The 23353-nt window shown below is 38.6% G+C and overlaps 7 protein-coding genes and 1 long non-coding RNA gene across 10 annotated transcripts in view; 2 read left to right on the top strand and 6 right to left on the bottom strand.

Moving 5' to 3' along the window:
- LOC111439211 (GATA transcription factor 12-like) overlaps positions 1-189 on the bottom strand; it is a 1806-nt gene extending 1617 nt beyond the window's left edge. Inside the window, exon 1 of the mRNA XM_023076986.1 lies at positions 3-189. The gene's annotated coding sequence lies outside the window, so the exon portion shown is untranslated. The remainder of the gene's footprint in view (positions 1-2) is intronic.
- A 695-nt stretch (positions 190-884) lies between these two features.
- LOC111439224 (NADPH-dependent aldehyde reductase-like protein, chloroplastic) lies at positions 885-2123 on the bottom strand. The gene is made up of 2 exons (XM_023077007.1): positions 1629-2123; positions 885-1439 (listed from the first exon to the last, which is right to left on the bottom strand). The coding sequence occupies exons 1-2, from the start codon at positions 2018-2020 to the stop codon at positions 1031-1033; spliced, it is 801 nt and encodes a 266-aa protein (XP_022932775.1). The 5' UTR covers positions 2021-2123; the 3' UTR covers positions 885-1030.
- On the bottom strand, positions 2095-4993 carry LOC111439223 (photosynthetic NDH subunit of subcomplex B 2, chloroplastic). The gene is made up of 3 exons (XM_023077006.1): positions 4427-4993; positions 2670-3110; positions 2095-2489 (listed from the first exon to the last, which is right to left on the bottom strand). The coding sequence occupies exons 1-3, from the start codon at positions 4856-4858 to the stop codon at positions 2295-2297; spliced, it is 1068 nt and encodes a 355-aa protein (XP_022932774.1). The 5' UTR covers positions 4859-4993; the 3' UTR covers positions 2095-2294.
- Positions 4994-5474: 481 nt separating this feature from the next.
- Positions 5475-12629, bottom strand: LOC111439118 (T-complex protein 1 subunit theta-like). The gene is made up of 13 exons (XM_023076847.1): positions 12229-12629; positions 11282-11544; positions 11049-11195; positions 10796-10957; positions 9945-10022; positions 8931-9064; positions 7862-7934; positions 7695-7772; positions 7463-7585; positions 7298-7392; positions 6580-6789; positions 6173-6230; positions 5475-5924 (listed from the first exon to the last, which is right to left on the bottom strand). The coding sequence occupies exons 1-13, from the start codon at positions 12374-12376 to the stop codon at positions 5856-5858; spliced, it is 1638 nt and encodes a 545-aa protein (XP_022932615.1). The 5' UTR covers positions 12377-12629; the 3' UTR covers positions 5475-5855.
- On the top strand, positions 6803-18626 carry LOC111439122. The gene is made up of 3 exons (XR_002709760.1): positions 6803-6814; positions 16278-16280; positions 18532-18626. It is a non-coding gene; the product is annotated as an uncharacterized LOC111439122 (long non-coding RNA).
- On the bottom strand, positions 12890-17077 carry LOC111439119 (J domain-containing protein DDB_G0295729). Of its 2 annotated transcripts, XR_002709759.1 has the most exons (4): positions 16357-17077; positions 15441-15509; positions 13122-13828; positions 12890-13009 (listed from the first exon to the last, which is right to left on the bottom strand). XR_002709759.1 is itself a non-coding variant. In XM_023076848.1 (3 exons), exons 1-3 carry the CDS (start codon positions 16633-16635, stop codon positions 13199-13201), a joined length of 978 nt encoding a protein of 325 aa, XP_022932616.1. In that variant the 5' UTR covers positions 16636-17077; the 3' UTR covers positions 12896-13198. The 2 variants fall into 2 exon arrangements, 1 of the variants encoding a protein (XP_022932616.1); XM_023076848.1 differs by having other exon boundaries at positions 12896-13828.
- Positions 17251-19514, bottom strand: LOC111439121. Of its 2 annotated transcripts, none has more exons than XM_023076849.1 (5): positions 19067-19514; positions 18623-18857; positions 18008-18311; positions 17831-17908; positions 17251-17698 (listed from the first exon to the last, which is right to left on the bottom strand). In XM_023076849.1, exons 1-5 carry the CDS (start codon positions 19113-19115, stop codon positions 17648-17650), a joined length of 717 nt encoding a protein of 238 aa, XP_022932617.1. In that variant the 5' UTR covers positions 19116-19514; the 3' UTR covers positions 17251-17647. The 2 variants fall into 2 exon arrangements, with proteins under 2 accessions (XP_022932617.1, XP_022932618.1); XM_023076850.1 differs by having other exon boundaries at positions 19173-19513.
- A 1179-nt stretch (positions 19515-20693) lies between these two features.
- LOC111439156 overlaps positions 20694-23353 on the top strand; it is a 7860-nt gene continuing 5200 nt past the window's right edge. Inside the window, exon 1 of the mRNA XM_023076915.1 lies at positions 20694-22161. Within this exon, the coding sequence (XP_022932683.1) occupies positions 20914-22161 (1248 nt within the window). The 5' untranslated portion in view covers positions 20694-20913. The remainder of the gene's footprint in view (positions 22162-23353) is intronic.

Raw genomic sequence — 23353 nt, 5'->3', positions numbered from 1 at the left:
GGGGGGGAGAGAGAGAGAAGGGAAATTGAATAATAATTGGAGAACTGTATGAGGTATGAATGAGTGAAGCAGTAATATTGTATGGCTGTGATGCTTATGAGTTGGTTTTGGACTCTCTTTAATTTTTGTGTCGGCAGATTACGACGGCTTGCTTTTAGCAACTAACAGAATTATTCAAATCAACGTCCCCATCTCCCTCCTCCTCCTCCCTCTTACTAAAAACAATACTTGCACTCACTCTTAAGTCCCTCTGACAAAAACATGTTTTAAAATTTCGAGAGAAAAACTGAGAGGACAATATCTACTAGCGGTGTGCTTAGGCTATTACAAATGATATCATAACCAAACACTGGGTCATGTGCCAGTGAAAAAGAATACTACGCTAGCAAGAATACTGGGCTACGAAGGGGGGTGGATTGCGGGGACCCATACCGATTGGAGAAGGGAACGAGCGTCAACGAGGATACTGAGCTCCAAATGGGGTGGATGGTAAGATTTCATATCGGTTGGAGAGGGGGAACAAAACAATCTTTATAACAGTGTGGAATCCTCTCTCTAGCATACACGTTCTAAAACCTTGAGAGAGAGCCTGAAAAGAATAGCCTAAAGAGGACGATATCTAATAGCGGTGGGGTTGGATTATTACACTCCAGGGATAGATGGAAAAGCTTCCCCATTCCTCTATTATATTAATATATATATATATATTATATAATATAATATGTCACAAGCTTGGTAGTTGACAATTTTATGGATTATATTAAATATACTTCCACATAAAAATGATAATAATAACAACGAAACAAAGCCAAAATGGTTACGTAGGTAAAAATTGACATATACTCCTTATTTAAAAAAAAAAAAAAAAAAAAGTAATATTTACATTTTCGTACTTCGTAGTCGTTGAATTATTAACTAAAAGGATAAAAGAAAGTAACAATTTTGTTTCTTAATGTTCAACGAGCATAGTAGGTGGTGCCTACTTTTAGAATAATATAATGACGACTGATGGGTTCGCCATTTTCAGAAGCTAGACGATGCCGCCATTCACGAGCGTGACTTGACCGTTGATCCACTCGCCTTCATCGGACGCCAAGAACCCAACAAAAGAGGCCACATCTTTGGGTTCCCCAACCCTCCCCAGCGGACACTTTTCAATCACTCTCTTCACTGCTTCCTCATCCATTCCTCCGTACAACATCTCCGTCGCCGTCGCCCCCGGCGCTATGCAGTTCACTGTTATTCGGCTCCCTCTCAGCTCCTTTGCTGCCACCTTTGTCATTGCCTCCACCGCCGCCTTTGATGCTGTGTATGCCCCTATTCCCGCTGTTGCTGCTGCCACCGCGGTTGATGATATCAGTATTATCCGCCCCCCACCGCCGCGTTTCACTCTGATTGCTGCTTCTCTGCAGCACAGGAAACTTCCCCTCGTGTTCACACTGAAAAACACAATCGCCCTGATTCATATGCATAACTGCTTGTTGAATCCTATAGAACTTACCCCAAGTTTACAACTTATCTTCTAAAGCTTTGAGTCTAGTGGTGATTTAACTAAAAACTCCTCCCATGGAATTAAGAGATTTAAAGATTTTTCCTAAGAAATTTCACAAAAGAGGTAGAAGAGGGACCTGAAAATCTGGTCAAAAATCTCCAGTGAAGTATCAGCGATATAAGGGTAAGTAGGATCAGAAATTCCAGCACAATTAACCATGATATGGACTTGGGCGCCAAATGTCTGCTCGGCTGTGTCAAACAGCGACTTCACTTGCTCTGGATTGGACACATCTGCCCGCCAAGCAATGGCTCGTAGGCCACTCCCGGTGGCCGAGGATGAATTGATCTCAGCAGCAACACGGTCAGCTTTGGCCGAGGATGACACATAATTGACAACAATACGGGCGCCAAGAGCAGCAAGGTGAAAGGCGATGGCTCGGCCGATGCCCCGAGAGGCGCCGGTTACAATGACCACTCGATCCTGGAGCGGCAGAGCAGCCATAGCAGGGCCTGATTCTGAAGCCATTGTACTCACGGGAGGTTGAGATTGACAAATTCAAGTGACTCTATATTATAATAGAACGTGACAACGACAAAACAGAGCCAACTTCTTGATCCTGATTAGTAATATCATATTGGGAAGTCGGTGGATTTATTGTATAAACAAAGAAGCTCGTACACCAAGTTCTCGAAAATAGAGGAGCATATGTAAATATTTTAGCTGCTACTTGTACATGATCAGGTGTTCATTTGATAATGAATTTGGGTAAAAATATGAAGATTAAAGAGGAAATAATACATTACAAGTTATCATGCTCAATAACTTGGGCGCCCCTCCATTGTTCACCAGGTTTGACTGTGACAGGAACTAACATGGAAGCAGGGCCAGTGCATATGAAGTAGTCTTTGCCAAACTTGTCAGATAATGAACCAGGGCTTTGTACGTATATGTCCTCGAACCCCATTCTTATCACCCTGAAGAACAGCTCTCGTCCCTGAAATACATAAGTGCTTTTCGTCAAAATATTTCCCTTATAAGTACTTCGCCAAAAGAGATTAAGAAGTAAAAAGTTCTTAAGATAAGTAAGAAGTAAAGTTCTTGAATAGAAAGTACTTCAGCGATGCCAAAAACATGTTCAAAGATGTGTGATGCAATACAGTAGCTATTTCTTTACCTGATCAAGAGTCTCATACTTCGAAGGTGTGGTGTGATATACAGGCTTCGACCTCTCTGCTGGTGGTGCGGCATAAACTCTACTGAACTTGTTCTTCAAGATGGTGAAGGGCACATCTTGGAGGCTCCACGAACCTGCCTTTTCTTGAGGCTCAGAACCGAACGAGAACCAATCGGGGTCCTCTGCCTTCATTGCTTCTGTAGGAGACAGTATTTCAAAAGGGGAAGATAAGGGAGGGAGAGAACAGTAGGAGCATCCTTCAAGCCCCTGGATTGCTGCCCCATCTCGTCGTTTGAACTTGAAATGACTCAGTATTGCGCTGTTTAGCGACAACAACTTCGGTCCCGTGTTCTTCACAATCACAGCCGTCGCCATACTTTCGGAATAGAGAGTGACAATGTAAGTAATCTCCATTTGCTTGCTACTGCAGCTTAACTCCACCTGCAACAAAACCATGCCAGGGAAAACAAAATGAAACCTCCACATACAAAGGCATTCAACTTACACAACTTGGTACACTGTCTTAACAAAAGACGAGATGTTTTCAACCCTTCATTACTTAGCACTACAGTGAGGAAAAATATGAGTTGAGAAGGAAGAACAAAATCTTAATTAGTATAATGATGATATCATTACCAATATAGAGATGAAAACAATAACTACGCAAGCTCAGAATCACGTTCCAAACATAATATGACAGAAGGGAGAAATTATTTAATATGATCGCCACAACGTAGCTGCTTCCCAATAACAATCCAATGCAATTCAAATCTTGTCTACCTCCTAAAATTCATGAAATACAGTTCTTAAACCTCTCACACATCTAATCGTTTAACCAGGGATCACGAAAATATTAGAATCATGATAGAGAGTGGACAAATGAATACTCATTTGAAGGGAGGATTTGTTAGATCGGTTGAGGATTATTAAAAGAAGTAGTCTCACTTTAGCTAATTAAGAGGAAGATTATGAGTTTACAAAGTAAGGAACACTATCTCTATTGGTATGAGGCCTTTTAGGAAAACCAAAAGTAAAGTTACGAGAGCTTATGCTCAAAGTGAACAATATCATATCATTGTGGGGATTTGTGATTCCTAACCTGGTATCAGAGTCATGCCCTTAATTTAATTATGTCAATAAAATCCTCGAATGTCAAACAAAGAAATTGTGAGCCTCGAGGTGTCGAACAAATGGTGTACTTTATTCGAGGGCTCCAAAGAAAGAAATTGAGTCTCGATTAAGGAAACTGTTTGAGAGCTCCATAGGTCTCAGGGAAGGCTCTATGGTACACTTTGTTCGAGGGGAGGACTGTTGAGAATGGTTGAAAAGAATAGTCACACATTAGCAAATTAAGAGGAAGATCATGGGTTCATAAATAAGGAACACAATCTCCATTGATACGAGGCTTTTGGGGAAACTAAAAGCAAAGTTATGAGATTCCGGGTAGAGTTTATGTTCAAAGTAAACAATATCATACCATCATGGAAGGTCCATAGTTCCTAACAAAAAAAAAAGCGTCCAACCAAATCAAATACAAAATAGAGCTCAGATTCCAGGTAGACAACTGGTTACACTAACTTAAATCATTAATGTAGCTTCTGCTCCTGCAGTCCCACAGCATAATTAGGAGAAAAACAAGACAAATGAATTCACTCAACGCTTGACGCAGCAAAGATCATAAATAAATGAAGAAGCAAAGCCCAAAGAGAACCAGGCAAAATTTGGTCAAAGATATATTAGATATATGCTAGATATACCTGGAGAGCATCAATGGCATCAGAATCGACATCTTTGACGGTCCAATCAGAAGTGGGAAGAAGAGAGGGTTTAGAGGCTGAATTGGACGCATCGTTGATCACAAGGCCAATCCCTCCTTTTCCGCCATTGGCGGCGGGAGTAGTGAAGAGAACTTCCTCGAAGCCGTCGTCCTTCCAATAGACTTTGGGTTTGTAGGAAGGGATATGGGCATCGGAGATGTGGAGGCGTAAGGAGCTGCCGTTGCGGACGGTGAGGTCAACGGTGGGAATGCCATTAGACTGGTGGAAGTGGATGCCCTTGCGGCCAAATTTGTCGTTGAGAGAATCGGCGGGTAGAGGGGAAGTTGCAGAAGGAGAGAGGGAGGAAGAAGAAGAAGAAGAAGCCCTAACAATGCTTAGCTTTGGGAGGGGAAGGCAAACCAGAGAAGCCATGGGAGATTGAGAGATAAAAGAGGAGGAATTAATGGCTTCCACACAGAGTTGAAGAAGAGTGTCCTAAGCTCATCCTTTACCTTACTCTCCCACCAATGTTTTCCTATGGATTTCTATTTTGGTCCCTTTATCCACTCATAACGGCTCTTCTTTAATTCTCCCTCTCTGCCGCCATCTCTCTCTCTCTCTCTCTCTCTCTCTCTCTCTCTCTCTCTATATATATATATATATATATATATATATATACATTTTTTTTTAAAGTTAACGAATTTTATGTTTTTTTTGGAGGGTAAAAAGGTCTTAATTGACAAATATTGTAGGTGTTAAAAAATATTATATTTAAATATTTTAGATTTTTAACTTGGAATAATCTCTTAGTCAATCAATCTTAGCGAAGAAAGACGATAGGAAAGCTCAAGAACAAAAAAAAAAAAAAAAACTTTTCTCGAATATGCTTTCTACTAAAAACATGTATCAAGTTCGACAAAAGTTAACTATGCAAAAATGACGGAAAAAAAAGAAAAAAAAAAGCATAAAAAGAACTTATAAAACATGTTTTTACCCCTCAAATTCAATTCATCAAATTCTAACACTAAATTTCTTGACGACAAAATAGTGAGGAAGCAAATGGCGTATGGCATTAATAGAAATACACCTGAATAATCGATCCAAATGAACATGGGAATTGAGAAACCTGCCTAATACGCTACCCTTGGCATAAACACATTCTGATTGTATCATAAACAAAAGAGGCCTCACTATAAGAACATCATCAACAGTACAATCTATCCAACAGACAAAACCGGTGACTAAAAAGAAATAGTCCTGCTAATAGTAGTGGCACGCGTAAAAAGCCACATTTCCCCAACCAAGCCCCAAATGCAATGGAAAGAAACACCACCCCTCTCCTCTTCTTATATATATATATATATAACAAACCATTTTAGTATCTTAATCAAAACTTAAAGATAAATAATAATGTAGCCCAATTCAGCATTTACTCCTCGTCCATCCCTGCAGGCTGCTGTCCCCTCCTGGGACCTCCTGCTGGTTTTGACATTATGATCTGCAACATGGGTGAAATAACATTCAGTCCAAAACATATTTAAAAATACATTACGCATTATCTCCTGCTTCAAATTCATGTATTATGCTGCCACAAAACTAAAAGCACGCAACCTTCCAGGATTAAAACTTTACAGAAATATTAGAAGAAGGTTGATCTTGTGAGTCTCAGCAGTCCTATGTATATATATGATTTTAACAAATTAAATGTCAATGCAAGCAAGCATCAGCAGATTAATAGAAGGATACCTGGTCGACTCGAAGGACAGTACAAGCAGCATCAGCAGCATACTTCAGAGCAAATAACCTAGAAGTGAAAAAAAGCCAGACAAAAGTGCATGTCATCATGAGTTAGCATCCCTAATGACTTTTTTTTTTGTAAAAAAAAACGAGAATGAAGTCATCACCAGTAACATGCACTTAACAGGACAGATTTATCGTATAATGATGACTACCTTACGAAAACTAATAACTAAATATCTCTGTGAAATGCAAGGCACTAACTATATATTGTAATACAATTATATACAAGTAAGAATTAAGCAAAATGCAACCTTACAGGAAAGATACACAATTATAAATTGTATGAAGCACCGAACTAAGAGTTTCATGAAAATAATCATAATTTTTCACATTGTAAGAGAATGAAAACTGACTTAGTAATGTGAAGATCCCAGATATTCATCGTGGAAACGTCCTTGCAAGTCCCTTCCTCCAAGTCTATACCCACTCTGGTAGTTCCGGATGCATGCTCAGCATACAATGAGGATATTATCTCCATTGCATTTAGCCCAGCATTTTCAGAAAGAGTTTTTGGTACCATCTCAAAACTTTCTGCAAATTTCGCAATGGCATACTGATCCAATCTACAGACAAAAGGAAAAGTCATCAGTGTTTCTTCAATACTAGAATAGAATGACTCTAGTCCTCATTTCAGCATCCCTAGGAAATAATTCAACACATTGACCAAATTAATGAACAAACATGCATTGATCTGAATCAAAAAGAAAAGTTAGAAAAGATTAACGTGTTAAATGGGACATCTAGTGCTGACATTACATGACTTCCCGTGACCTAAAAACACCAATGAGAAAATCTTAAACAAGCATGTGATAGGGAACTCCTTAAGAAACGTAAGTAACCTCTTTGCTTCTTTTGTTTTTTTTTTTTTTTTTTCTTTTCCTAACTGGGCAATTATTCCTGCACATTAATGACTCAAGTTTGCATTCACCCTGATTATGTCAGTTGTGTAAAAAATTTTCCTTTTCTTGCCAGAGAAATGATGCTGTTAACAAGCGACTCTGTTCAATAGTAAAAAAAGTGATCTTCACTTGTGCAATATTAAATTTAAAAAAAAAAAGAAAAAAGAAATACCCAGTTTCTTTAAAAGAGAACTCCTTTACTCTTCTAGCCAACTCAATTTCAGTAGCAGCAGCACCAGGTACTATTCGGCTGTCCCTCGCCATTGCCTGACAAAGAAAATCATTACGCAAGCTCCAAATAATTCCAAAAACAAACGGTACATATGCAGAGATATACTTTGTAGGTATTAACTCCATCATCAATTGCCCTTTCAAGATCATCCAGAATACTATCAGTACTTCCTCGTAACACAACTGTTGCTATGGAGTTGCCCCCCTCTTCATTCTTCACAACTGTGACCTATTATACAATATCAAAGGAAAATAATTAGTAATTGTGCCACAAATCAAGAGGCAATCATGAAAAACTGTACAATATAAAAATCATTAAGCTCATACAGACAACATACCCTAGCACCACCAATTTCTTCAACTGAGACAGAGTCCACGTGACCCAAGTCATCTGGATTTGGCTGGCTAAGCTTCAACTGTCGTTTGGTGGGGGTGGGGGAACTATGTCAATAGCAATGAAGAAAACAATCTCACTTTATCAATAGCAAAGCCAGAACAAGCTTACCATGGCTACAGCACCAGTTGTGCGACAAAATCTCCGCAACTCAAACTTTGAGCTAATTTTTAACACCATAAGCCTGCAGTGCAACAGTAAATGAAACTAAAGAAAGAATCGAAGGGGAAAGAAAGATTGAATCTTGATAGTTCATCCATATCCAACACATCACAAACCAACTCTTCCCAACATGCATCACCAAAGCAAATTAGTACATAAAAATTCCTATCTACTCATTTTAAATTCTAAAATCATTCAGCCACATCATAGACATAGATTTGGATATATTACGAAGTTATAAGCATGCTTGAACCTGATATGGAGTCAGTAAAAATATTTGTGAAAATAATGGATATTTGCAGAAGGGACATTGGACGAAAGTGGAAAAGAATAAAAACGATCAAAGATCAATTATGAGTTTAGTTCGATCGAAATGAGATTGCTGTGGTGAAATTACTACTAAATTATTTCCAAACAAAAAACCCTTTTTCACTTTACCATAAAAACTTCATTCACTTTTCTCAAACTCCCATAACAGTTCTTTTTATTTAAAAAAAATATACAAAAAATAAATAAATAAACGAAAGGCTCGCAATAAGGTGAATGAAATAATACAAACAGGCAAGGAAAGAAAGAACGAAAGCACACTACAAAAGGAGCCTACACAGAAGAGACAGCTTAACAATCACAATCACTAAAGGGCTCCATCACAAAGAATAAAAGAAAACTGGTAGTTACACAAATCCTTAGTCACTGACACCTAAAAGAAAGTGCGAGACAAGACCACAAAACCCACATACAATACTTTCAAGTCCCCCGAAAGATTCTCCAATCCTATTTAGCTAAATGAGTCATATAATAGCAAAGTAAGTTCCATTCCGAAAGATCCTACCCTAATCCTAAAACAAAGAGATGGAACACACTTTTTCCTCCATCACCCAACAGAATCTAGTGTACATCAAACGTACATTTCTATGAGCGCAATGAACAAGAAATATAGCATTTTTATTCAGCAACCACATTTTTAAAACTTAACTGGAGACCAAAAAACAACAGAGAGAAGGAAAACTCAACATACTTGTAGCGTTCACAGAAATGTAGAGCCATTTCCCCAACAGCTGCTCCACTAACAATTACTTTAGCCCCTGAATCTGCAACTGCTTTTATCAGCTCCTCAACTTTAGCTTCCTCCGTTTTTGCATAGTTTTGTAGCTACAATTGATAAGCATGTGGATAAATTGATATTTAAAAAAAAATACAAATGCAATTGCAACCAAAAACCTCACAAAGAGCCCAAAAGTGAAAGAATGCCTTTTTTTCATTAAGAAAAAGTAGGACAATATCTGAACCAAGCAAAACAAGAAGATAATTATAAGCAATAAAACAAGAGAATACCCAAAAATAAGATTTATAATTTCCAATTAAAATAATAACAAAAAAATATATATATATATATATATATATATATCACTAAGAAGCAGGACTCTTTTTCTATTTTCCTTGATTACTCCACTACCAACCAAAATTGCCTCAAATAAACGAAGAGACATCTAGTTAGATTAATACATTATTTATTGGAAATTCAAGCTGAGAGATATGACATAATATAAGAAGGGCCTACAAAACAAGCAGCCCAACAAATGAAGCCAGCCAAAAAAATGAGTTAAAGATACAAAAAGAGTTCTAATTCAAAAGAATAAGGCCTGAAGAAGAATTATAAAACTTCTAGAAGAGAATGCCCAAATAGAAGCATTAAACGTATCAATAGACCGACCCTCCTTCCAGACCTATCAACACCCATAGAAGTTCTCCTGTCCCTCTCAAGCAAAATGCTCAAACAGCTAGAAAAAGAAAATCTAAATACCGAAGAATTCAACCCTTCTCCCGAAATGGAAGGTGAAACAAAACCTCCTCCGTCATCATAAAACAACAACGTCTCTTATGGGTCAAACAAATATCAAAAGACGCCAAAGGCAAAGGAAGCAATCCAAATCTTCAAGTACTTCCTAAAAAGAATATCTTGGTACAAGATTACCATTTGAAAATGGGAAAATTGAAACTAAAAAATAGTATAAAAAATTTTGAGATCTACCTCCTCAGCAGTGTGAATCAATACTGTTCCTTTTGTTTCCGTTGCAGATGTATCAACGCCACCAACAAATACAGCAACCTTCATAAAAAAAAATGTTGAAGAAAATCAAGCCAAAATAACTAGGAGAAATAATTTCACAATAATATTTGAGAAGTACAACAAAATAAGAGTTTGAAATTCTTTTTAGTTATAAAAAATTATAATACACATCAAAGTTTAATGCAACCAATATTCAAGCAATTTTACTTATCCAAGTTATAAACAGGTGAAGATTCCTCATCATCTATCACAATCACCAAGACAGCATCCCCCAAAAAACCCATTTGAATAGCCAAGCCTATCATTAATCATATAATTTATGTAAGCATACAGCTGACATTTAAAACCACATAATGTAGAAGCGAAAGATAACACAGCTATCCCAGATACAGATAAAAGTCTTAATTCTTTTTTTCCTCTTTCTTCTTAAATTTCATTTCTGCAAGCAGAAGGAATTAGCACTTGGAATTAAAGAAATGCTAATTTCATTTCTTAAAGATGAAATGATCTGGATGCCATTTACAAGGATTCTATTAACATCCTCTAACATTTTTCTTCTTTTTGCATGAAACAAAACTTATCCTAAGAGAATCACTGCCATCTAATCTTGGTCAGCACATTAGCTGGGAACAACACATCATCGAGCAGTAATAATTACATAATTAAACCAGTTGTAAGCATATGAAAAACAAGTAAATTAAATTAAAAAGAAAAACATGTATAACCTCGCAGAAGAACATGAATCAACAATAGGCAAGTACATAAGAAACACATTCATCATGATGGAAGTGTAAATAAATGGTTGTTCATACCTTCGCCTTCTCAATTCGCTTTATACTTCCCACAGCATCACTTTTCAAGACCATGCCGCGCACTACTGAAGAATTATGCAACCCACCTCCTAATAACTTTGCAACTCGAACATTGTCCACATTGAAATTTTGCGGATTCTTAGGACATACTTGAATGCATGCCTGCAACACAAAGAAAAAATGTATTCATAAATTGGCAAGGAAAGGATTTACAGGATAATTACTCAATTGTAACAAGAGTAGGAAAATATACATCAGCAACTAGAGAACAAATAAAATCTTCTTGTCCAAATTGCTTGCTAGCAACAGCAGCTTTCATTCGCGAAATAACTTGCTCTTTGTTTTGAACATCCATGTTCTCTGAACCCTTCTCCACTAGTTCATTCAAAACCTCAATAGTCTGAACCAAAGTAAAGACATGATATTAAAATGACATGTTACAAAAGTTCATCTATGTGTTCCATAACCTTTGTAAAAGTGAGAAACCTTATTGATTCCTTTCGTGTAGCCACTGATAATTTCGCTAGGGTGCAGACCCATCCTGATGAGCTCTTCAGCGTTTTGTAAAAGCTCCCCAGCAAATGAAATTGTCAGATTAGCTCCATCACCAATTTCTTCTTGCTGAGCTTTACCTGCTAAAACCAAAATTTTGGCTGCAGGATGCTGAACCTCTAGTTCATTAACAATTGTTGCAGCGTCATTTGTGATAAAAAGCTTGTCTAGATGATTAATTACCATCTTATTCATTCCTGGGAAAAGATACTTAAGAATAAGGGCATTGACATAGATAGTAAGTTTGGAATATATTTCAAACAGTACAAAAACTCTATAAAGAAAACATTAAAAAGTGCAGAGGCTATAGAAGAACTCCTTGAACAATATTATCTTAATTGTTCTCGCAAATTTCTACATTAAGCTCCAACCTTAAATGTTAAGTAAAAATTACCTATAGAGCTTTCTTATACATGATGGCTTTCTAAAATTTTGATTGCACTGAAATATGTGGGTGGTCGGGGGCTTTGAATCTCAGTTGAGCTATGCAGGTACTTACAAATAGCTCAATTCAGAATGAAGGTGAAATGTTTTCATTACAGCAGACGTACAATTGCAAATGAACTTAACCATTATATGTCTCGCCTATCCAACCTTTGTCTTTATAACCGCAAGGTTAATCCTACAGTTCAGATTGGATTCATTGTCCGATCTGCAATGTAATGTATCTCCGTCTGTCTCCAAAGAAAGTTCGCCTCTTGGAATGGGAAACGATACCCTCCCATAGTTGGCGTACAAAGATAAACCGACAAAAAAATCATACTAAAAAACCGGTGACGCAAGTGTGCGTCACATTTTCGTTCTAAAAAACTCTAAATAACATAATATGAAACGAAATGGGGAAAAAAGGAGCAGTGGGGTTGAGATCAGAGGAAACACACCATTGGGACCAAGAGATGTTCGAGTAATAGTGGAGAGCTGTTTGCAGGCGTCAATGTTCTTGAGAACAGCCTCATCCAAGCCGGAGAGATGCTTGTGACCCTCTTTAAGCATGGATTGAATTCCATGAGACGGCAGCTGGAAACCCATCTTCGAATTCCTGTGAAAAGCCTGAACTTAGAGAGTGAGAAACTAGAGGTGGGGCTGGAAATGGCACAGGAGATGAGCAGACGTCAAACCCCAGGAGTGCGAGCGAGTGAATGAATGCAATGGAGGGAGACGGAGAAGCAAGAAAGCCCTAGAAGTTCAGTAAGTTGGAGTATGGCGGATGGGAGTGAAGGGTTTTAGGACCAAATGAAATGCTCTACTCACCAAACTCACTTCCCCAATGTGCCCTAATTTAAAACTCCATCACATTACAAAACTCCTCAACCTCGTATGCTAAATCAAAATTTTAAAAAAATAATAATAATAATTTAAGTACATTATTATGATTATACATTTATTAAATATTTAAAATCTCGATCGTGTTATGGTTTGTTTAAATTACGTTCTAGATTCCTAATTGACTATATAAAATAATGTCGAATATTGGTCATAATTTACTTTTTAATAATCATGTCTAAAAAGAATATAATTTAAAAAAAAAAAAAAAAAAATTGATGCACCTAGAATCAAGAAAGATTATCATTAAAAAAAAGGAGAAACAAACATAAACTTAGCTCAAATGGCCCCTAAATCCTTGATCCCAAGGCTATCAGAATCAATAAAACAACAGATATTCTTTCCTCATTCAAATTTACATCACAGAGATTCTTGCTGTACACATAAATATCTAAAATTCGTCGACGTTTTCACATTACTTGAACCGAACTATAATCAATCGATCTTGCACCTCCCATCGCCACATTATGTGCAGGGTTCGAACACGACCCATTTGTACACCTTAGCTGTTGCAGCTAAGTTCAAACTTCAGTTGAAATCAGCTTGAAGCTTGATGGACATGTAGAGAAGAGTGAGAACAGCCCCTTGAGGAAGTGGTGCATATCTTGCAAGATTTGATCCCACCCACATAGCCACTACCACAACAGCAACTACACTGCTGCTACTTTTCCCACACACCCAGCTTGCAAACGAGAGACATATGGCTAGTAAAACACCAGCTCTTCCACCCAACAGCCATGCCACTAGATGTCCCATCTTATACCCCGCGTCCAACTTCCAGTCGAACAACGCCACCAGGCCGCTAAAGGTCAGGGACAACTGGGACCCGAACGTTTGAAGTAGAAACAAGGACAAAAATGTTGTTTTCAGCACTTCAACAAAGGGGCTTCTGAGTTCGCTGCTGCCTCCTTCCTCCTCCCCCTCCTCCTCCTCCTCCTCCTCATCTTCATCAATGCGGGAAAAATCCTCTTGGAATCTATAATATTTCTGATCTCTCTCATACTGTCTCTTTTGCTTCAGTTCAGCCCATCTATAGCTTCTCGATCTTTCTTCAAAATCAGGACTATAATACCACTTTCCTCTGTATCGCCTCTCAGTACTTTCTTGAAGCTTCAATGCTTGGTCATACTGAGCTCTTGTCGCTTCATTAGCCAATACCTGTTCAGAATGTCAGCATAGAGTAGACGTTGAGGCTTCTGGTTATAAACCAAACATGACATCAAATCTTTAGAGTGACTAGCAGAGTGAGTTTCCATCTGAAAAGATTTGGTTTCAAGCTTAATTTCTCGAGTGATTTACAGGTTCATACTGACAGATCTATGGATTCATTTTTCCAGATACCAAAGATACAACAATCCCAAGGAAGGGAGAACGCAAAAGAATATCGAATTCTTGCAACTTACCATCGATAAACACGGGAGAACACAAACATCTTCCACCAATCAGTGAACATAAATCATTAAATTCAAGGGAAAAGGAAAACATAAGACATTCTTACATCAATAAATCATTGAAACTTACTTCAATAAACATCGAAGGAACCAAACTCTTCCACTAAGCAGTGAGCAAAAGCATATTTTATCAACTTAAGAACATATATTCTTATATGAATCAGGTTATCCTTGTTTTAACTATAGGACCAATCACGCGTTCAAGGACCAAACAACTCCAACTAGCTTTCGATTCCCACATACAAACAAAAGTGAATTCAATTAGAGGAGGAAAAGGAAGGAAAGTTGAACAAAAGCTGTATACATGGTATTAAGATAATGCTACAAGAAGAAAATGATGTAGTTTTATGCTACGAAGCCTACTATTGTAATTTTTGCTAGCAAGATTTATTTGAGGTGTTTATGTTTGGGTCATTGTATGACTTTTGTTATATTATTATTATTATTATTATTATTATTATTTTGAGTCAAGTGGAAAATCATACTTGGGGGTAGATTGCTCTTTTAGCTAATCAACTAAACGTACTAGGTTTAAATGATAAATGAGATGTTGTACATAATTGGTTGTTTTTGAGAATAAAACTGTTCTACATTTTGATGGCCGAGTCTCATCACCCCTTTGTAGTTCTTGAACTAAGGTTGCAAGTAAGCCCGATCAACAAGTGTTCAAACCTTAAGTAGTGAACTCGTTCTCCTTATTTCTTGGTTTTTTATCATAAGGTAACTTTCTCTAACTCTCCTTGGGAATGTGTTCAATTGATTTGGGAGGTTTTAGTATTTGTAAACTGGGGGTTCACGTCACTAAAGGGTTCCTAACTACAAATTACTAGGATTTTCATATCATTTGGGTATCACTAGGGTTTTAGTATTTATGATTTGAAATTAGGAACGGTTTCGTTTGGCTATGTGATCCCCTAATTCACAAATACTAAAACCCCCAAAATCAATTTAGCATAACCTCCGCGGAAAGTTAGACAAGATTACCTTGTATTGAACCCAAGACGTAAAGAGAACTAGTTCCCTACTCAGGATTTTCTTCTAGTAGCATCATTTAACACCACCACATATACAGGTTTTGTTCATTTTTCCTTCCTTGACCTTCCTTAATTCAGTGCAAGCTAGTTATAGCTATTTGGCCGGTGAATGCGTGATTGGTCTTGGAGGTAAAGGAAGGACATCCTAGTTCATATAATATTCTCCTACCCTCAAATAATGAGACCATGCTTGCTTTTGTGTTCATCAATATTTGTGGATTGTGAAATGAAATAATGTCTATCACAAAAAAGTTATAAAATGGGTTGCAGTATTAAGATACTCACTTCATATGCATGTCGTATGCTCTTGAAGGCATCAGCAGCTCGCAAATCCTTGCTAACATCGGGATGGTACTGTAGTTCATAATAAAAGTACAGTAAGTGGGTGGCTATTATTAGCAGGGGCACACAATAGAACATTTGGAACAAAGTGCCTAAGCAAACATTTGAGACAATGAATATTTCAAATCCCCACTGATTAGGATGGGGAGAAAAAAAAACCTAACACTTGTAACTATCCAAGCAACAACCATGCTCCTTTGGGCACTTTCACCTCCCACAACCTTGCTTTGCTTGAGAAGAGTGACACCCGAATTTACCATTGAATAATCTGTTGATTCTTTCCAATCAAATTGTAACGGCCCAGATCCAGGTTTTCCCTTTCAGGCTTCCTCTCAAAACTTTAAAACGCGTATGCTAGGAAAAGGTTTTCACACCCTTATAAAGGGTGTTTCGTTCTTCTCCCCAACCAACGTGGATATCACACAAATACACCAAAAGAATTGATATCAAAAGCTTCTTTGCTTTTTTCTTGAGAGAGTGACCAGAAAGCATTTGAGAGAAGTTATGTTCCAGTGCATATTGAGAATTCCATGACAGCCCAATGGTTTGGATTTAGAAATTGACCAGCACGGGATTTACCACATCATCCAGATAACCATATTGAGCCAAAACCCTTTTTTCTAAATTACAATCTACATCCTTAGCCTTTCTCTAAATCAACCATGAACATGGCATGTGTTGATACAAGCTTACAGCATATAGGGAAACCCTAAATTTAACGAAATACAAAACACCAAATATATTCCCAAACTGGTCCGACATACCACCATTGTTCTATAGTCGGTGAGATTCTAGAGCGTAAACAATTAAAATTGTATAGCTAAGACGAAGAATCAAGAGAATCCGAATACAGAGTTACCTTGCGAGCGAGCAGACGAAAAGCTTTCTTGATCTCCTTGGAGGAGGCAGCGCGAGGGACGCCAAGTACCTGGTAATGGTTGCGGTCGCCGTCAATGGCGGTGGACGAGGAAGCGACGATGGGAGTGGATCGAGGAAGGGGATTGGTTGATTTGGAATAGGGGTTGCAGGAGTAAGTCCGGCGAAGAGAATCGGCGATGAGAGAGGAGTAGAAACCGATGGCAGAGGAGGAAGAGGAAATGGGGATGGGGATTGGCCCCAATAGCAAATTCGCCTGCATTACGCTTCTGGCTCGATCATGGAGGCGTAAGCAAACGGTGTTTGTGGACCTCTTTCATCAAATAGATAAATATTATCAAATCTAACCATTTATTCCATAGCAACTGCTAATGGACCTCTTCAAAGGGCGTATAAATGCGTGGGAGACATGTGCTGTGGTGCTTTGGCTCAGCTAAAACACACAATGAACTGACGGTGGGTATCTGTAGGCGTGCTGGATTCATTCAACACCCAAGAACATTCCTTACTGACCCTTCACCCTTCAATGTTGCAGCGTTGGTAACCAATAGGATCCGGCCACGTAAGGGAAGAAAGCTGAGGTGGAATCCATGTCAGCACAATTGATTTGCCCATCTCTGTGCCTGTACTCCATAGCTCCACCCTTTTCATCTCCGTTTCTCATTTGTATTATAATGATTGCAAATTTCTGTGCTGTTAGTTCATTCAATTGTTCTTGCTCTTCCTTCCATTATTGATTTCTTATATGCGAAGGAAATGGCCATTTTCTTCATATTCTCTACCCTCAAAATTTGACCTTTCCAACATAAAACAAACCCTTTTTACTCTGAACTTTCACATTATCTGAGTAACAAATTTAAAATGAAAACACAATAAATTTGCACTGTAACTAATTCTGGACAATTTTTCAATTTTAGGTGGTCATAATCATCACCCCCCAATACAGAATCCAATTTAAAATCCACCTTCCATTATAAAGAACAATTGTTTTCTTTTTTTACATTACATTTTATACACCAAAAAAAAAAAGAGCAACTTTTTCTTTAATTTGGTAAACAACTCATCGCTTTTGCGGCTCTGCCCAATAAACTAAACCAACCCACAAAACTGGACTTGTTTAGCATCAAATCCAATACCAAATTCTGACCCACAACTCCAAAAGGGCACAGCAGAAGATGCAGAGCCTTAGGATGAGGTTGAAATTGAGATTGTGACTGAGGGATTATCCATCTCCTCTTGTGACTGAGGCATTTCCCAAAAGAACAAAAAGAATTTCATTCTGAATCACTCTCCATGCTTCCCATGGCTTTCAACCCAGTTGGCCTCTGCAAATTCAAAACCCACGAACAAAAAGAAAAGGAAAGGCATTTTCTTCAACTTCTACTTCAACCCAGAAGAAAAAACAAGCAATTTCATTTAACAGAGATGATGGGAAAGAAACAAGTTCAGTTATTTACCTTCTTTGCACTCTTTTTTTCCCTCACTTCGTATCTCTCTTGGCTCATTTCACTCAGCCATGCCCCAGGGCTCACCAGCTGCCACAAACAAACAACCATTAACAGCAAACAAACATACATACAAACACACAGCGATAGGAAAATGGGGGGAAATATGGTGTTGTTGCAGTTGCTTACAAGTAAGCTTCTCTGAATCATCTTGGCCCTCTTTTTGGGCCTTTGAGGGAGCTTGCACCCCTTCATGGCCATGAAGTCTTCCTCCTTTTCTTTGCTTGACAGAGCTATAAACAGCTTCGGCCAAACAAACCCTCTTTCCTCCGCTTTGCTGTTGCTGTTGCCGTTGCTGTTGGTTGAGATTCTTCCATTCTCATCCACCACAGCAGCGCCGGCGGATCCTCTGGTGGCGTAGTAACGGTCCTCCTTCTCCGGCGACGGGGATGTGCCTGCACCGTTACGCAGCGTAGTAACGCCCTCAGAATTCCTGTCACCAAACAGATCCACAACACACAAAATTGATTTACCTCGTATTCTGGGAAAACACCTCTCTTCAATTGCCCTCTCTTTGGTAGCTGGGGGAGGAGGAGGAGAAAGACCCAAGAACACAACACAACCACAGATACATGAACCCAAGTAGCCCATAGAAACACAAATAATGAATGAATGGGAACATCCAAACCAGAAATTTACAGAGGAGAGAAAAGTCCTTTTAATTTTTTTTTTTTTTTAATCTGCTTTCTCGGGAATCAAAAAGAGTGTGGTGGAACAGGAAATAGGCGTGAATTTCTGACTGACCTAGTTAGGCGATTAGGTTGGAGTGGGGTTCTTTCTTTCTCGGAACCAGAAACCACACAGCGATCGGCCCGAGATGCGATTTTCTTCCGTAGGCCGCCGCACAATCGCTCGGAGATCTCAGGGTCTTTGATTCTAGCACATCGCAGTCGCTTCCTCTTTGCCCACTGTAAGAACACCTCCGGTTCTAAAGGCTTACAACCTCTCTGATTCTGATTCCTCACCTCCGTCTCCATACCTGCAAAGGGGAAAACAAAGAGAAATTTATAAATTTGCAATTGAAACGACTATGGAAACGGAATGAAGCAGACGACTAATCCAGATTCTGCCGGAACTCTCCCCTTCTCAAGTTCTCAGAGAACTTCATACAGAGAAAAGGAAAGCACATATGAGACTGAAGAAGTGGAAGAATCGATCTCTAATCACAAGATCTGGCGAATCACATACCCTCATACAATCGAAGATTGTAATTGATGACTATTAAATCAAAACCCATGGGAGAAGAAGACGAAGATGAAGAAGGGAAGGGGAAATGAAGAAGAAGAAAACTTACAATGAGAACAGGAAGATTCTTATCCACAATACAAGAAGGCTAATCCGATGGAAGAAAAACCAGATCTCCAAAGGAAATTGAAGCTCAGATCGTGTCAATCAATTTGATGGCTCGATGACCTGAAAAAAATTATTGGAATAATCGGGTTTCAGGTGAGGGAATTTTCAGCATTACGAGAGAGAGCGCGCGTGGTTGAGTAAGTTTGGAGCAGCAGAGCTTAATGACGTCTGAGCTATGGCTATGGCGGTCGTCTTCTTTGCTGTTGCTGTTGCTGTTGCTGTTTCTGTTTCTGTTTCTCTCTCTTTCTCGTCTTTCTTCAATCTCGCTTACGTGCTGCACATTGTCTCGCCAGTGATGATATTAAAAAAAATGGAATTCCATCCCGTACCTTGAGAAGTCCCACCATGGGCTCAATGGGCCCAAATGTTGCTCCTTTTGGGCTGCTTCTTCTGGTGAGAGCCCATGTTAGGCCCACGGGAATCATATGGGCCTATAGAATCATTTATATAACAAACGAACGGAAAATAATAATAATAATTAGCATAATTTTAAAACTTTTAATATATAGTATATATATGTATTTGTATATAAAAGTGAAGCATGTGGGAGAGGATTAATATAGACATGTCCATAGATGATTATTTAATTTGGTTTATTTTTATACTGGATCTCTAATTATTATATAACTCCTACATTATTTTTTTATTCGAGTTATTTGGTATATATTTCAATACAAATAATCAGGTAAGAAAAAGGTATTTTGAAATACCTCAGTATGAAGGATGATTATTATTATCATTATTATGTGTGTACCCAAATGGTTCGAACCTGGGAAGTGGTGTGTAGTAACGCGCCCTACCAGGGCAGTTACCCCACTAAGCCAACAAGCTACGAAACATTTAGGTGATAAATGTTTTATAAAATTACTTAAAACTATAATTTTTTTCCGATTACATTACCCACAAAATTTGGTATTTTCTTCGAAAAATTATTAATACGCCTACAAATTTTTAAATTTATATTTAATAATTTCCAAATTTATTCTATTTATATATATATATATATATATAATTTTTTTTTTTTTAATATTTGTTTTACAAATATCTATCGAGGGAAAGAATGGTGGTACAAACTACTGCCATTGAGTGTCGCATGAGACTGTTTTCCGTGTCAATAAAGTGAGTAGGGTTACCACGATGATTGAAGAAACTGATTCACATCGTTTCGTGGTTCGGTTCAACATTCTTGAAGCAATTAATTCCAATTTATTTATTTAGATCGGGTGTCGTTAGTTCATGCTTAGATCTTTGCGATTGGACCGGTTTATAGCTAGTTTTCAAAATTTAGGTTGTTTTATTGTCAGCTTTTCACCAATTTTAAATGAGTTTGATTGAGTTTTCAATAATTTGGTGTATAAAATAAAAATTTGTATTTGTTAATTCAAATAAGGTATAACTCAATTGATTCGAGTGTGGTGAAAAGGTTGAAGAATATTTTTGGAAGAATATTTTTGGAAGTTATTGAATTTTTTGAAGAGAGGGAAGGAAGCAAGACCATAGTCCACAGGAAACAGATGGGCGTGGTGGAAACGAGATCGGACGGATGCAATTTGTTGGAACACGTCAGGTTTAGCCAGAATTAACCCTCCAAGGAAGCCCACCGGAGAGAGATCACTTCCGTCTTCGGTTGGCGCTGACGCCCACTTCGACTTCAAACTTACCGCCATCCTCCGCCTCTCAAAATGATGCCGCCGGAGCTCCAGTCCCGTTCGTTTCGTCCTCACATCTCCGCCTCCACTAGTGCCCCCTCCTTCTCCTCCATCGGCAATGGCAGCCCCTACGACCAAAACCCTAGTGCCTATCTCGATCGTCACGGTTTTTCTTCTTCCTCTTCTTCAGTTTCCTCTCCCTCCAGATCTTTCAAGAATTCTCGATTCTCGCCTTCTTCCTTCATCTACAACCCTCGTATTGCCATTGCCCTTGTTCCCTCTGCTGCCTTCCTTCTTGACCTTGGCGGCACCCCCGTTATTGTGACATTGACTATCGGCCTTATGATTTCTTATATCCTTGATTCCCTCAATTTCAAGCCTGGGGCGTTTTTTGGTGTTTGGTTTTCTCTTCTTTTTTCTCAGATTGCTTTCTTCTTCAGCTCCTCCTTTAATCTCACTTTCAACTCTATTCCTCTCGCGATCCTCGCTGCTTTCCTTTGCGCCGAGACCAATTTCTTGATTGGTGCCTGGGCTTCGCTTCAGTTCAAGTGGATTCAGATCGAAAACCCCTCTATCGTCCTTGCTCTCGAGCGCCTCTTGTTCGCTTGTGTGCCGTTTGCTGCTTCCGCTCTGTTTACTTGGGCGACTATATCGGCCGTTGGCATGCTCAATGCTTCTTATTATCTCATGGGCTTCAATTGCATCTTCTACTGGCTTTATTCTATTCCTCGGCTGTCGTCGTTCAAGAACAAGCAAGAAGCGAAGTTCCATGGTGGAGAGATCCCTGCCGATAATTTGATACTCGGTCCTTTGGAGAGCTGCATTCACACCTTGAATCTTTTATTTGTCCCTCTACTCTTCCACATTGCATCTCATCACTCGGTGGTATTTTCTTCCGCTGCTTCCATTTGTGATTTGCTGCTTTTATTTTTCATTCCATTTGTCTTTCAACTGTATGCGTCGACGAGGGGTGCACTTTGGTGGGTCACTAAAGATGCCAATCAGCTGCACAGTATTCGGGTCGCTAATGGCGCTGTCGCATTAGTTGTTGTAGTTATCTGTTTGGAAATTAGAGTTGTTTTCCACTCCTTTGGGCGCTACATTCAGGTGCCACCGCCGTTGAATTACCTTCTTGTAACTACAACTATGCTTGGAGGGGCAGCAGGAGCTGGTGCTTATGTTATGGGTATGGTTTCGGATGCTTTTAGCACCGTGGCGTTCACTGCTTTGGCTGTGATAGTTAGTGCTGCCGGAGCAATTGTAGTGGGATTTCCAGTAATGGTACGTCGTTGACTTTCTATGATTTGAATACGTGGCATGTTTTTAATCCGCATCTATGGATGAACTATATTGCACGTTGTGTGGTAGCAGTGAATATATTGCTCCATTTTGTCCTGTAAACTGAACTCCGGTAGTAGCATTGCTTATGAAGATTTTTGGTAGAGGAGTATGTGTTGGATGGTTGATATAGTTTTTCTTATGCTTTTACTGGAAAGATGAGCCAACTATCTAGTTGTTTCTTGAGGCAGGAATTCCGAATTTCTTTAGTTCTTTCTTTTTATTTTTAATTTTGGTAAGAAGCAAACCAAGCTAGTGCTTCTACAAAGATTTTCTGTTAGGGGTTATAACGTATCAGTGAACACGTTGAGATATTGCATTCTTAAGTTTGAGATCTTTTTATACCTATGCGAGGATAAGTCAGTCAGGTTCTACCTCATATTGTTTTATTATGAATTAGGGTGGTCGATTTATCCCATTGTTTATTGGCTACTTCACGAGGGCATATTTCCTTTCAAAATTTTGTAACCAGGGTATGAATCAAGATATTGGACAAGTTTTATTTCTCTGTCAACAATTGTTGATTACTTATCTATCACGCTCATGCGTCACTGTGGTGAACTTGTTTAAATCTAAACTCTCCATCACAGTGATCGCTTTTCTGCTAATTCTCTGGTTCCAGCTCTCTCTATTAATCTTGCCTCTTTTCACCCAAGTTTGGGTGAGACATAATTGGGAAAGCTAAGGTGCCAAAGAAGGCGAAAGTATTTTGTTGGGTGTGTATTCAAAGGAAGTTCAACAAGAACCCTCATCTCTGCTTATCTTCTAGCTGGTGTGTGGAAATTAAGTGCAGCTCTTTCCCCTTTGTGTCTTTTCTTGAGACATTTGGGCCAGATTATTTAAGCTCTTTGGCATTCATTGGCATTTTTTTGAATGGAAATGGTAGGGGTCTTATCCAACTAATCTATGGGAACTCGTTCAAAGCGCAAGCTAGTGTTTTGTGGTTTAATGTTGTTATGGTTACATTTTGAAGGATTTGGCTCGAGAGAAAATAGAGGGTCTTCAAAGAGACTTGTTCTAGTTCGGAGGAGTTTTGGGGCTGAATTATCTCTTTGCATCCGTCTGGTGTTCTCTTTTGTAACTTCTTTTTTTTTTTTTTTTTTTTTTTTTTTTTTTTTTTTTTTTTTTTTTTTTT

The sequence above is a fragment of the Cucurbita moschata genome, unplaced genomic scaffold (genome assembly GCF_002738365.1).
Source record: "Cucurbita moschata cultivar Rifu unplaced genomic scaffold, Cmos_1.0 Cmo_Scf00086, whole genome shotgun sequence".
Classification (NCBI taxonomy): Eukaryota; Viridiplantae; Streptophyta; class Magnoliopsida; order Cucurbitales; family Cucurbitaceae; genus Cucurbita; species Cucurbita moschata.
The sequence above is the reverse complement of the archived record's forward strand: the minus strand, read 5'-3'. Positions and strand labels throughout refer to the sequence as shown.

Coding starts and splice junctions, on each gene's coding strand:
- LOC111439119 (XM_023076848.1), bottom strand. CDS start 16,635: ATGCAGGCGAATTTGCTATTGGGGCCAATCCCCATCCCCATTTCCTCT. Junction 15,510..16,356: donor TTCGTCTGCTCGCTCGCAAG/GTAACTCTGTAT, acceptor TATGAACTACAG/TACCATCCCGATGTTAGCAA. Junction 13,829..15,440: donor GCATACGACATGCATATGAA/GTGAGTATCTTA, acceptor CATTCTGAACAG/GTATTGGCTAATGAAGCGAC.
- LOC111439118 (XM_023076847.1), bottom strand. CDS start 12,376: ATGGGTTTCCAGCTGCCGTCTCATGGAATTCAATCCATGCTTAAAGAG. Junction 10,958..11,048: donor TTTGTTCTCTAGTTGCTGAT/GTATATTTTCCT, acceptor TTTGTGTTGCAG/GCATGCATTCAAGTATGTCC. Junction 7,935..8,930: donor CATTTCTGTGAACGCTACAA/GTATGTTGAGTT, acceptor GTTGCACTGCAG/GCTTATGGTGTTAAAAATTA.
- LOC111439224 (XM_023077007.1), bottom strand. CDS start 2,020: ATGGCTTCAGAATCAGGCCCTGCTATGGCTGCTCTGCCGCTCCAGGAT. Junction 1,440..1,628: donor ATTTTTGACCAGATTTTCAG/GTCCCTCTTCTA, acceptor TGTGTTTTTCAG/TGTGAACACGAGGGGAAGTT.
- LOC111439121 (XM_023076849.1), bottom strand. CDS start 19,115: ATGGGTTTTGATTTAATAGTCATCAATTACAATCTTCGATTGTATGAG. Junction 18,858..19,066: donor CAATCTTCGATTGTATGAGG/GTATGTGATTCG, acceptor TCCCCTTTGCAG/GTATGGAGACGGAGGTGAGG. Junction 17,699..17,830: donor AAAAAAAGAGTGCAAAGAAG/GTAAATAACTGA, acceptor TTGAATTTGCAG/AGGCCAACTGGGTTGAAAGC.
- LOC111439223 (XM_023077006.1), bottom strand. CDS start 4,858: ATGGCTTCTCTGGTTTGCCTTCCCCTCCCAAAGCTAAGCATTGTTAGG. Junction 3,111..4,426: donor ATGCCATTGATGCTCTCCAG/GTATATCTAGCA, acceptor GTTTTGTTGCAG/GTGGAGTTAAGCTGCAGTAG. Junction 2,490..2,669: donor AGTATGAGACTCTTGATCAG/GTAAAGAAATAG, acceptor TATGTATTTCAG/GGACGAGAGCTGTTCTTCAG.